The 13,909-nt window shown below is 42.7% G+C and overlaps 1 protein-coding gene across 1 annotated transcript in view; it reads right to left on the bottom strand.

Moving 5' to 3' along the window:
- The window catches only part of POLR3A (RNA polymerase III subunit A), a 46,889-nt gene that overhangs the window by 19,554 nt on the left and 13,426 nt on the right, over positions 1–13,909 (bottom strand). The window contains exons 11-18 of the mRNA XM_079794320.1: positions 12,530–12,670; positions 8,505–8,574; positions 7,865–7,992; positions 7,539–7,677; positions 5,526–5,690; positions 2,586–2,758; positions 1,192–1,303; positions 73–191 (exon numbers count right to left, since the gene is read on the bottom strand). Coding sequence (XP_079650446.1) covers positions 73–191; positions 1,192–1,303; positions 2,586–2,758; positions 5,526–5,690; positions 7,539–7,677; positions 7,865–7,992; positions 8,505–8,574; positions 12,530–12,670 — 1,047 coding nt within the window. The remainder of the gene's footprint in view (positions 1–72; positions 192–1,191; positions 1,304–2,585; positions 2,759–5,525; positions 5,691–7,538; positions 7,678–7,864; positions 7,993–8,504; positions 8,575–12,529; positions 12,671–13,909) is intronic.

Here is a 13,909-nt window from a genome sequence, read left to right as displayed (position 1 = left end):
GCAGGGCTCAGTTACTCTCCTCTGCACTGCAGATGGCTGTCCTTAAGTTCTGCCTGACCCTCCACTGCTTACCTTTGAGTGTTTTTCAAAGTGAGGCAAGGACCTGTTTTCAAAGCCATCTGGCACTCGGGAGCCACTGATGGCTTGCTGTCCCACACAGGCAATCATCTGTGATATGTTAATGAAGGAACCTGGGGAAGCAGGTCAGGAATGTAACATCATTTACTGAAATAACACTAACTGAAGTGCGAGCAGATCCTGGAATAAAACAGCACGTATCGCAGCCAGCCCAGCCCCTTCCCCGCAGTAAGGTCACAGCCTAGGGGAGAGCTCGGTAACAGGGAAGCGGGGGCGAGGGCTAGAGGTGCTCGGGAGCAGCGGGCACGTCAGGGTTGGAGGCAAGACTTCAGGTGCCTCTTCAAGAGCAACCAGGTTAGACTTCTGGAGGACATTATGACTCCGACATAAAACGGGGTGGGGGTGGGAATCCCAAAGTGGGTGGGGGAGTGGGAAGCAAAGACACAGGAATGGGAAAGGGTGAGGCATGTACAAGGAGCAAAAAGTAGAATATTGGGGTTAAAGGCAGCAAAGTCAAAGAATTTGAACTTTATCTGTAAAAAATTTTCAGAAATAGGGGAAGCATGGAGGTTTTGAATTTGAGCACAGTAGCATGAAACCTAATGTTTTAAGGCCCTGGGTAGGTGTGAAATTAAAAGCATTTTGCTTCATCACTAAATACTATATATTATTTTTCAAATCCCTAGCTTTTTAAAAGTTATTTTAAAGTTGCTCAAAACACCCTCAAACTGAGAAACCCACACACATTACCAAGAAGTTCCTCTAGAATAATAAACTCCGCAAAATGTAAATAGTTCTTTTTCTATATACAGCTGACCCCTGAATAACGTGAGGGTGAAGGGCATCAGCTGCCTGCAGTCAAAAATCCATATGTAACTGAAGTCAGCCCTCACATACGTGGATTCCCAACCGTGGATCGAAATACAGTTGATTTTTTTGTGTTTTAAAAACAACATATGAGTGAACCTGATTTAAAAAGATATGCCTTTATAAACAAAAGGTCTATTTGAAGTTATGATTCCTACATTTTCCAGCACAGAACCAGCCAGTCCATATGGAGAATACGGCCAGTCCACATGGACAGTACAATGATGCGGCGGTCAGAGCACGCACCTTTGGAGCCGCACAGAGCCATGGTGAGGGGGCTGTTGCTCTTGTCCAGCTCCCGGAGGCAGGCGCTGCCCGCATGGTCTCGGATCACCGACAGCTCCTTCAGGATCAGAGCCTGGTGGGAGAAAGGGAGGTGTGGGCGTCACCCGCACTGGCTCTGCTGATCACAAATGTACAATTTAAGGAAATGTGAAAAAATTTAAGACGTCAGATTTCCAAAAGATAGCGGTTTCAGAGCCTTGGAAGACCAGGATGCCCTTTATGTACAGACCAACATCTTCTACAAGGTTCCAAATCAGTGTGTGAGGTAGAGGATTAGTAACAAAACCCCGAGCAACCCTTTCAATGGCAGTAAGGAGAATGCACGTGGCTGTGTGCACAGAACCATACGACACACATCAGCAAGTCTATCGCTGTGCACACACATGCCTGAGTAAATGTGCACAGTGGAAGACAATGCTTGTACTATTTATAAAATGTGTCTAGTTTTTCTTGCCAAGAACACATTTGAACTCCCACAGTGAAGCGTGCGATGAGGTGACTCCGCTGGAATGCTCCAGTCCTCCAGCTCATCCACACTGTCCTTCCTCAACCCCCAACTCAGGAGGCTGTCACTCAGGGTCATGGTTCCAGTAAAAGTGAGTGCTGCTGCGGCCTCAAGTAATTCTCTAGATGAGAACCTCCCATTCCCCGCCCCCCCCCCCCCGCCCCCTCTTTAAGACTTGTGAGATTAAGACTGAGCTAGTAAGGGTGACTACCTCACACAACCCTGCTTTAAAAATTCACTTCATCAGAAAACTTCTTACTGCTTAAAGAGCCCTTCCTCTGGAGAACCAGGCAAACCCCGGTGTAGACAGACTGCTGACCGGCTGCTTCAGAGAACACGCAGGGCTCTCAAAGGATGGTTGCGATTCTGACTCTGACATGTGCTGGTCCTGTTCTCAGCTAACCTAGTTTCAAAGGGGGGCGGAGGGGCAGCACTCTGGTACATGACTCTTGACATGAATTTTCCATCTTCTGTACCCAAGTCTCTTCCGAAGACCATCCATTTAAACAGTGGCAGTGCCAGCCTCTAGGCAAAGGATGTGGGAAACAGGGCAGAAGCACTTTACCAGCTCCAGAAGGGCCAAGTGTGATGTCTGAACACGAGCAGCCCCGTGTGGCCAAATGAACAGATAAGGCTGTGTCTTCATCACCTAGAATGTGACAGCTGAGAGGGACGTAAGGGGCCTGACCGAAGGCCCTCCCCTCATTAAACACACACAAGCAGCACAGAGCCAAGACGAGGCTGAAGCCACTGCCTCTGCTTCCCTCTCCCCGCTGCTACCTTCTCTCTATGGCTGATGCACATCCCAGGAGCACATAGCGGAACTGACTGCCCGAAGAGCCAGACTCACCTCCAGCGTCTCCTCCGCAGTGCAGCCAGGCTGCTGCTGCAGCTTGCCCGTGTTTAGGGCTTCGATGTACTCATCACATTTTTTGTAGCCAGCATTCAGCAACTCATACTTGGCCTTTAGCAGCCCTTGACCAGGTGTGACGTCACCAATCCCAATTGAGAACCCACGATTTGCTGTGAAGTAGTTGATAGGTAAAGTAAGAAGAGAGAGTCATGGATGTCAGTCAAACTACTATGTGGAAACAAGTTTATACCTTCAGAGAATCTGTCATAATTAAATTACATTAAAAATTACTGCATCAAACAAGCAAAAAACTTACTGTATCAGTCCCTAGGGAGTGACACAATCCAGACTAAGACTCACTTCTCTCAGAGATTACAATTTAGTGGGAGGACGGTATGTCCCACCTACCTATGGAACATCTGACTTCTGGTTCTCGAATAGCATCATAGGGTCTTAGATTCTGCCCCACGCCCCCAAATTCTGGTTTCTCTTTTCAGTAATCATCCCAAAACACAGAGAGCAAGACACAAATGTAAACCCCACCTTGATGGAACTATGCACCATCAATAACCCTAGCCCCAATATATGTAGGAAGTGAGCAGATGGGAGGTTGGGAGTAGGATGCCTATAAGTGGCTATGGAAATGAGGTCCAATGGAAAGGCTCAGAAGCTAGATCACCTCCAATGCTTTTTGGAAAGCATAATGTTTAGCTTGGAATAGATATGCTTTTCTGTGTGTGTGTATGTGTGTGGGGTGAGAAGGGGGATGAAACAAGGCTCTGCAGATGCTAGAGCTGGGGTATGTGTTGGAAACAGAGAAACCCAGTGTAAAGTCTGCACAAAAAGCAGGCCCAGGGCCTTACCCCTGTGGGAGATGGGAGCTTACTACCCAAACAAATGGAAGTAGAGAGATTCTGGACTGGAGGATTCTGGGTGCAGACAGATGGGAATGACTGCCAATCAGGCACTAAGAGAAGGTCTTCATAGTCCATGGCAAAGGTTCCTTAGCCCCTTTCCCTGTCCAGCTCCCAGAATTCCAGCAGCCAGGTCTCCATCCTAGGGAAGGAGGTTGAGATTGAAAGACGTCTCTGGAGAAACCACGTCTCTCTAGAGAAAAACATTACTAATAGGGATATTGGGCAGTTCCTCAATCAAAAAGCTGGTTTCCAGCTCAATTAATAAACTGAGAGATCTATCAGCCAATCAGCTCCATTTTCAATCAGTGTTTTTGTGCCTCACTCATAAAATATGAAGGACAGCCAGAGAACCAGATATTTGAGGAAACTCATTACCATGAAATACAGAAGACAGTAAACACACAGAAAAAAAAACTAAAAGAATATTCAGGGAGTAAATAAAATAAAACTGAGTAATATTCTCTCACAGTGATAGAGAGGATATATCTGGGGAGCAAGAATAGGAAGCTTTGCCTTAGCCTGTTTGGCTCAATGGATAGAACATCGGCCTGCAGATTGAAGGGTCCCGGGTTTGAGTCTGGTCAAGGGCCTGTACCTCGGTTGCAGGCTCCCGGCCCTGGCTGGGGACATGCCGGAGGCAACCAATTGATGTGTCTCTCTCACATCAGTGTTTCTCTCTGTCTCTCCCTCTCCCTTCCACTTCCTCTAAAAGGCAATGAAAAAAATATCCTCGAGTGAGGATTTAAAAAAACACACCAGGAAGCCTTAAGAAAAAAAGAGCCTGGCCAGTGTAGCTCAGTGGTTGAGCATCAACCCAGGAATCAAGAGGCCACTGATTCGATTCCTGGTCAGGGCACATGCCAGAGTTGTGGGCTTGATTCCCATAGGAGGCATGCAGGGGCAGCTGATCAATGATGTTTCTCTCTCATCAATTTTCCTATCTCTCTATCTCTCTCCCTTCCTCTCTCTCTAAAAAACAACAACAATAAAAACATTTTTTTTTAAAAAAGAACTACCTGAGGATAAAACTGGTTGGAAATTAAATATATGATAGTGAAAAATACGTTTAAATCAATAGAAGTGTTAAAAGATAATGTGAAATCAGAAACAAAAAAATAAACAAGAAAAAGAAGATTAAATCAGAGAGAGTCAATCCACGAGCTCTAGTAGGTAATTAATAGAAATGCCAAAAAGAAAGAACGGAGGAAGTAAAGGAGAGAATATTATCAGAAAAATAATACAAGAAAATTTCCAGAACTGAAGGACAATAATTGTAAATTAAGAGAGTTTACAGAGTGCTCAGCACAATGAATGGTAAAATACCCATACCACCAAAGATGTACCATTATGAACTTTCAGAATGCCAAAACCAGAGAGGATTCTTAGTATTTCCAGAATAAAAAGACAATTCAATACAAAAATTTGGGTATAAGAATAGAAATATACTTTAATAACAACTCTGGCAGCTAGAATAGAATAGAATAAAGCAATATCCTCAGAATCCTGAGGTTAAATAATTTTCAATTGACAATTCCATACCCAGCCAAAGAATCAATCAAGTGTAAGAGTAGACTAAAGATGTTTGGGGGCAGTAAAGATCTCCTGACTCATGGCATGCTCAAAACATGAGCAAACACAGAAAATAGAACAGTGCCAGGGTAGTAGGGAAATAGTGAGAAATTGGTAGGGCTGAATCATGGAAGGCCCAGAGGGTACAGTGAGTGCATAGGAACCTTGGAAGTAGCCCACACAAGGCCCTTTATGTAACACAACCCTATCTGGTAGGCAACGGGGAGCCCTTATAGATTTGAGAAGAGACTGAAAAGCAATGCAAATGTGCCACCCAATGAGTCAGTATCACATTCATTTCACCGAGGAAAGCATAATGTTTAGTTTGGAATAGATACGCTTTTCTCTGTGTGTGTATGTGTGTGGGGTGAGAAGGGGGATGAAACAATAGCAGAAGAAAACCCTAAAACACAGCAAATACAGCATAAAACGAGGATGCTGAGATACTCACAGAGGTAGACAGGAGCCAGCCTGGCAAGCCTTGACATGGCATCGGCAGCTTCATTCTGTCCCCAGTCTCGCAGCAAAATGTAAAAAATATTGTTCTTGGATCCGGATCCCAATGTTCCTTTGTCCATGCTGCCACTCATCAGCTCACTGTTCTGGATAGTGACGTCTGCAAGGGTAACAGTGACTATGCATGTAACAGACAATTAATATACCTTTCTTCATTCCAAAAAGCATTGGAAGTAGTTGAGAAAACTTGTTCCCATATTTAAAGTTAAAGCAGAGCAAATAGAAATTCTCCTCAAAAAGAGGTATCTAGTGTCTTTTAAAAAGCATTAAAGGCCCAATTAGTTACCTTACAGTCCTAACTCTGAAATGTACTAGTTGACCCTCATTCTCTTCATCTGTGAACTGTGAAAGGCAGTATCAAGCACTTGCCATCTCTATGTCATGGGGATATTTTGGGCATCAATGACATCGTGTATAGCAAAGTGCTTTGTAACCAAAGTGTAGAGCACTGTGTTATTCGTCTAAGATATTGGAAACCAACAGGGGCACCATCATGAAGAGCTTATACAACCAAAAGAAGTGAAATTCTTATCCAGAAATAAACAAAACACAATCCAAAACATCAAGCTAGCCCTAGCTGGTTTTGCTCGGTGGATAGAGCGTTGGCCCGCAGACTGAAGGGTCCCGGGTTTGATTCCGGTCAAGGGTATATACCCAAAAAACAAGAGGCAAAATGAAAGAAATTGCATTAAATGGCAGGCTCGATCCCCAGCCCTAGTGTGTGTGTGTGTGGGCAACCAATCAATGTGTCTCTCTAACATCATTGTTTCTCTCTCTGTGTCTCTCTCTCCCTCCATTCTACTCTCTAAAAACAAAACAAACAAAAAAAAATCAATGGAAAAATATCTTTGGGTGAGGATTAAAATAAATAAATAAATGCTTTAAGGAAAAAAAAAAAAAAATAAAACAACAAACCAAAATATTTAAAAATCCTGGGAGTATATTTTCAAAGTAATGACTATAAATCTGAGAAAAATCAATGCTCTACAAAACATTTCACCTTCATTACAAGACAGTAGAAACCTTGACCTTCAGAGAGACTCCACAGAGTCCTATAGATCCATTTCCTGTCACAAGGCCTTGCTAGCAAAGCCCATTCTTGTAAGCAGCCTAAGATAAACTAAGGAGCTCATGCCAGAAAGGAAATGATGGCTTGATGGCACTGGTCTGTAGACCAAACTTTGAGCTGCATTCGTCTACATGACTCAGTTGGCTTGTACTTACTAGTAAATAAATCTCACTGTTACATCTGATCTTCATGTTATCAGAAAATTTACTAACCAGGTGAGGCAGGGAAAAAACTTCATATTTTTTGTTATATGTTTTAGTCATACTTTTAGTCAATGAACACATTTTTTGAACATAAAATAAGAAATTATATGCCTTAAGTAATGAGACTCTGGTTGATGAATAAAAGAAATTGCATTAAATGACAGAAACTAAACCAATGTCACCTCAATAAATTTAATTAAGACAAAAAAAGAGACAGAAACCAGTCACCTAAGACAAAATGCATGTGGAGAAAAACATTCTAATCACTGGCCCATGTGTCTACAGGATCTCCACTTTAGAGAAATAGAAAATCACATCTAAGCCTGACCAGCATGGCTCAGTGGTTGAGCATTGACCTATAAACCAGGAGGTCATGGTTCAATTCCCAGTAGGGCACATGCCCAGGTTACGGGCTCAATCCCCAGTGGGGGGTGTGCAGGAGGCAGCCAATCAATGATTCTCTCTCATCATTGATGTTTCCATCTCTCTCCCCCTTTCCCTTCCTCTCTGAAATCAATAAAAATATATTAGAAAACAAAACAAGAAAATAATACCTGAGAGGAGAATCATCAGCTACATTTCCCTGAAGAACAAATTTCCTGCCTCAGGCTAAGGCCTTAGAGAAACGCTGAATTTGCTTTTCTGACTCCCCCGTCCCCTGTTTGTTTTAACTCACAGGAATCATTGACACAGAGGTCTTCTCCTTTGCCACAGTACTGCTTGCCCTTGGTTCGAAGGTTGGCCCTCACTGGATTGTCATCACTAGGTCTGAGGATGACGCTGAAGATCTGCTTTCCTGTCCACAGGGTGACAGGCTGGAGAAGGAAAGGAAGGCAGAGCATCAACTGACCAAGCCTGGTCTCGACCACCTTTCATGTAAATAAGACAAGACTACAGCAATCACATGCAAACCCAGCACTGGCTCGGGTACATCCATACGGGCATATGGGGATGGACACGCACACACACCTGTGTACATACACACATAGCTCCTGCACAAACCTTTAATATTGTAGGAGGTGGGAGACGAACTTTAATTTTCTCATCCTTGCCCACCAGTATTGAAGCAATGATTTGGCATGCCTTGGCTCGGTCAAAGAAAGTGTCCTTAAGAGTAAGGAGATAGGCACCTAAAAGTGTTAACACACACACATGAAGGAATGAAACTGAGAAAATCACATTTCAATTTTAAAATTGAGGTTCCTACCAGCATCTCCTACTGATGTTTTTATCTCTCTCTCTCCCTCTCCCTTCCTCTCTGAAATCAATAAAAATATATTAAAAATAAATTAAATAAATATGGACTATTACTAAAAAAGTGACAAACCATACAGCTGCCTACTGGCTCTCACCTCCAGCTAGAATTTGGCTCCATGAGTAAAAGGAGTTGGATTTACTCACTGCTGTATCCCCAGGGCTTAGAAACATGTTTGGTCTATGCAGGAGCTCAACAAATGCTTGTTGATTCAATAAATAATCAACCATTACAAAACATTTCCAACAGGTTCACAGTTAAACTTAGTAAACAAACAACAGAATTAAACACAGGCAATTAAATAGCTTTGCAAGTTCTCATATAAAACCATTGTGAATGAGAACCATTGTTCCACAGTCTCCTTTTAAGAGAATGTCACAAACCCACCTGTTAGAAAATCCTGAATAGCAGCAATTAGTGGTTCTCCGTTCCTTGGAGTTACAAGATTTGCTTTAGTCTGAAGGAAAAATGGATACAGTAAGTTAGCCATCCTTGGAGGTATGATGCAGTCCAAAGATCTGCATGCCAAGACTGAGAAATTGAAGCCAGGGGCCTTAAGCCCAGCTTTGTCACTTATTTCCAGTTCCTCATCTGTTGAGCAGAGAAAAGAAATACCAGCTAGACAGACCTCAGAGGTTCCCACCAGCACTAAAGTAAAATACCGAGTTAAGTTGTTTCGGATTCCTGAAAAGAACTCTACCATCCAAGACTTTATTGTTTTTAATAAATGCACTTCTCCAAAGAAATTCACTTCTATGAATGAGTAGTACTGTGTCATCTTTGAAGTGAATCAATTCCACACTTCTTCACAATGATGGCAGAACTGTTCAATTTCTCTTGAGACAAAAAGTTCCAACAACAAACAATTTAGCAACAAGATTTAACTAAAATTCAATGAGTGCCACATTGGGCAAAAACGGAAGCTGTTGTCCAACACATGGGTAGGTTTACGGAAGGTTCTGTGTCAGAGTGCACTGCGCACTTGCGGGTATTCTGGGCCTCCTCACCCACAGTGAAAGGCCCTCCAAGGCAGAGACCTTGCCTGCCTTCTTCTGAACCACTACCCAGAGCAGTGATCCGCACCTGGGCAGGAGACAGCTGCTCAATTCTGGTTAAGAGAATTTCTCTGGGGAGGATAGCAAGTGGTCTGGGTGGGAGCAGGGTGCGCAAGCCCATACGTGCACATTTTGGAGAAGTTTCCTGGGCAATTTGGGCCACGTTTAAGCTAGAGCCCCACCTGCTCCACGGGGACAGGACTGTTGAATCAGTGCAGTAGATCAGCAGTCGCCAACCTTCTCACAGAAACTGAGGGATTTGTCCAAATAGTAATTATGGATTCTTCCACCCAATATCCTTGAAGCCTGCGTTTTAGTGTTTTCATTTTTAACCAATGAAAGCATAACAAAATGTCTAACAAAAAGGATCTATAATAGCAAAGTCAATGATAAAGTCTAACTGTTTGGCTGCAGGCTGATACTATTATCACTAGTAACATTCTAAACATTACTTTTTAATTACAAAAATAATATATATCCATTATTAAAAAATCTAAAAATATAGACCATAAAAAAAATAAAAACTCAATGTGTCGAACTGCCAAGCAAAAACAACTACTGTTTTAAGACTTTGTATATAACCCTTCCAACTTTTTGCTATAAACATTTTTACAAACTTACAGGCAACTACTTATCAAACAACTACGTATACAACTATGTCATCATTTTTAAGAGAACACAAAGGGTTTCGTTGTATGGATGTGACATAATTTAACAAAATCAATTTTTTTTCTCCCTGGGCATTGCTTGTGTTGTGTGATTGCAAATAATTTTGCAAGTCTAATTACTTCCTCTGGAGAGCCTCCTAGAAATGAGAGTGCCAGTCAGGAAGAATGACTGTACTGACCTATTCACCCTTTGACTATAGGAGCGCAGAACAAGAACTCATTCATGGCTATCCATCCTCCACCAACCACATACCCATCAACCATCTTGTCCTCTCATATCAACCACCAATTCCCAACACAGCACTCATCACCATTGCTGCAGACACTGAGGCACAGGAGAAAACAGGCTAAGTTCTTGCTTCCCCAAGTGGAATTGTACCACAGGGCCTTTGCAGCTGCTGCTCTTCTGCTTGAATTACTCTTTCCCTGACAGACCCACTGATCATTCTCCCACTTCTTTCAGAACCTGGTTCATATGTTACTGTTCTCATGGTTCTCCCAGACTATCCTAAAACAGGACCGCCTTCATGCTCTTTCATCCTTACACTGCCTGATCCTTTTCTTCCTAGCACTTATAACCACCTGATATTTTATATTTGTTACTAGAGGCCCGATGCACAAAGATTCGTGCAAGAATAGGCCTCCCTTCCCCTGGCTGCCCGCACTGCCTTTGCTCAGGCCCGGAGCCGCCTTTCCGCCTTTGCTCCAGCCTGGATCCGCCTTTCTGCCTTCGCTCGGCCCGGAGCCACCTTCGGCCTCTCCCCTTGTTGCGTCAATTTGCATATTCCCTCCTTATTGGCTGTGGGCACCACCATCTTTGTCATGGAGTTACAGCAATTTGCATATTCCACCTTTATTAGATAGGATTCTCCCCCCCCCCCCCCCCGCTCAAATAGGAAGAAAAGCAAGAACTTGACTTCCCCACTCAGGGCTATGTTCCTAGAAGAGTGCTTGGCACACAGTAATGCTCAATCAGCATCAACTAAATCTTTTTAATAGGCTGAGAAGTCTAGAGAAATAATTCAAAAGAAGACTCTAAATGCACAAAGATGGCCCTTGAGGGACTAATTCTCAAAACAAAACAATAAGAGCACCTTACATTTTCAACACCAGAGGGAAGATGAGTCATGGTATGCTAACGTGGTGAAATGCTGTAAAGCCATTATGATCAATCATGAGGACTCTACAGCAAGTGGGTATTTACAATATGTTAAGCAGAAAAAAGGAAAACAAAGGCTATTTAACCATGACAACCATCTATATTCATGGATAAGGAACAAACTGATAGAGGTGGAAATAAAAAAGCTGTGAGGTGTAGAAACTGTACCTTTTTTAAATAACTTCCATTACTTTGCTAGAATGTTTGAATAATAAGAATCAATGTTTCAAGAAAGTTGAAGACTTCAGCCTATTTTAGCACAAAAATTTCTCAGAATTATTAAGTTCTCCAAAGAATAATTTAAACATGTATAAACAATACATGATAAATTAAATATTTCATTTATCAGGAAAGATATGTCACCCAGCTAGAGTGGCTGAGTGGTTGAGCTGGATTGATTCCCAGTCAGGGCACATGCCTGGGTTTGCAGGTTTGATCCCCAGTAGGGGGCATGCAGGAGGCAGCCAATCGATGATGTTTCCCTCTCATCGATGTTCCTACCTCTCTATCTATCCCTTTCCCTTCCCCTCTCTCTAAAAATCAATAAAAACATATTAAAAAAAAACAAAAAGATATGTCAACTCCTGCCATGAAGAACTCTAGCAAAGGCTACGAATGTAGCCCCTGCTTCCTATCCCACCAAATCCACACGGACTTTAACATTTAATAGATCTGCTTGCAGAACCTAATTGCCTTTCCCTCAGAATCACCCTAAACCAGTGGTCGGCAAACTGCGCTCACGAGCCACGGTTTACCGTTCTGTTGACTAATGAGTTTGCCAACCATTGCCCTAAACCAAAATAGATTAGAAGCATCATATCAGAATTAGTATTTTTGGAGGAAGGAACACTTAAAACTACAAGATACATCCGTTCATAATACAGAAAACTAGAATACTAGAAAAAAGAAAGACCTAAGTTCTAAAAACCCAACAGGTGGGGCTGTTAAGTTTAGGAGGGAAGAACCTACCCAGCAGGCACCAGGGACACTGTGCTATGGCGGGTTCAGGAGTGAACAGCACACACAGTGCAAGAGTTAGAGCCCAACTGTGACTCCTCAGGACCAGGCACCAGCCTCTCATCACCGGACTCCCCTGGCACCGAATGGGCACGCCTACCCGCTAACAATAAAATGGTGATACGAGTCATTACAAAAACGACTGTTTAGTGTGCCCTTCAGAAGACAAAGAAGTATTGCTACATTTTGGGAAGTTTCCATTCAGAATGTTCAATACAATATATCGGTGCTTAAAGAATCTTTAGCTACTAGAAAATCCACGTATGCAGAACCATCTTTTCCCATGATACCCAACAGCCGATTGCTACGCTCTCTCATCTTTTCATAAATAGTGCTCACATATACATTTTCTCTCAGGAACCCACATTATAGGTCTAGAAACATCAACTCCCCCCAATAAGCCCCTATTACAGACACTAACTCACTTACATACTAGAAGGTGTTTCCCAACGGGGCCCGATCCCCTTTCCTACCCTCACGGAGCTGTAAGCTGGGCTGCACCACCCTACGTACCCCCATTAGAACAAGGGCCTCTGCTTTAGCTTCTTCCGTTTGTGGAAGATGAAGATTCATCTCATCGCCATCAAAATCCGCATTGTAGGGTGTACACACACACTCGTTAAATCTGAAGGTCCGATGGGGCTTGACCCTGGCCTGTGGAACACAAAACAAGAGGAGGGCTTAGTCATTGATCCAAAAGCTTCTTAGTTATTAGAAAATGGCTTCATGGAAAACCGGAAAATGTAGATTAAGGAAATAAACCTCTAGTGTGTTCTGTTGAGTGACACATGCCACCTGTGGGCTCACTCACCACGGCCAATGTAGGGAACTTGTTTGACCGCTGGAGGCAAACACCAGCACTGGAGCCACATGAAGGCCCCGGCCCATGACATCACAGTTTGATATCAGTAAAATTTATGGCAGTTGATTAAAACACACAGACTACATAAACCCATGAGTTTATAATGACAATGAAGGAAGGAAAATCCAAAATAAGCAAATAAAGAATCTAAAACAACCGAATGGGAAGTAACTGAGCACCAAGTTTTTACTTCCCAAACTGACAATAAAGGAAAAAGAATTAGGTATGTAGGCTGCTTTTCCTTTATGAATTGTATTTCTAGACAAGCAGCTAGCTCTAGTTTTTTAGTACAAGGATCCTTTGTATTAAATGTGAAATAAATGATAAATTTCACCACTTTGCAGCCCTAATGAAATAATGTAGGCAATGATCATAGATGAATGAAACTATTAGAAAAAAGGTTGATGAGGAACCTTTCAAAGAAGACATCAGATGACTCCTTATACTTTTCAGCTTAATAAGAGTGGGACATTCAGATAACATGTGCCTCCTCAAATAAGCCCTCCTGGAAGTAGCCCGCACCACCCACAGCCATTCTTGTCAAAAAGTTGAACCTGCATCTGATCACGTCTTGGGAGCTAATTTCCAGTTTACAGAAATACAAGGAAGAACGAAGAAACACTTAACTCCATACCTATACAAACTGAGAACATGGGACACTCTCTATGACAAATAACATGGTTTTTTCAACAATGACATTACAATTTAAAAAAGGAGGGAGGACTGTTCCAGATCAACAGAGACCTTAGCTATGTATCATCCAAATGTAGCATGTAGACTCTGCATCCTGATCTGAACAAACTAGCTGCAAGTTTGTTGAGGCTCTGGGGAAATCTGACTGTGAACTGGCACTAGACACTGCCAGAGAGTGACTGTTCATTTTGTGAGGTGTGACAATGGCACTGTGGTTACTGTGTGTGCCTTACACAGTAAACTGAACGCACACGGAAAAAGACAGGGCATCTGGGTTCATCAAAGAAAAAAGGAAGATATGCAAGTGAGGCCAAATCAAGAAAACTGAGTAAAGAGGC

The sequence above is a fragment of the Cnephaeus nilssonii genome, assembly GCF_951640355.1.
Source record: "Cnephaeus nilssonii genome assembly, chromosome: 16".
Classification (NCBI taxonomy): Eukaryota; Metazoa; Chordata; class Mammalia; order Chiroptera; family Vespertilionidae; genus Cnephaeus; species Cnephaeus nilssonii.
This window is presented reverse-complemented; position numbering and strand designations above follow the sequence as displayed.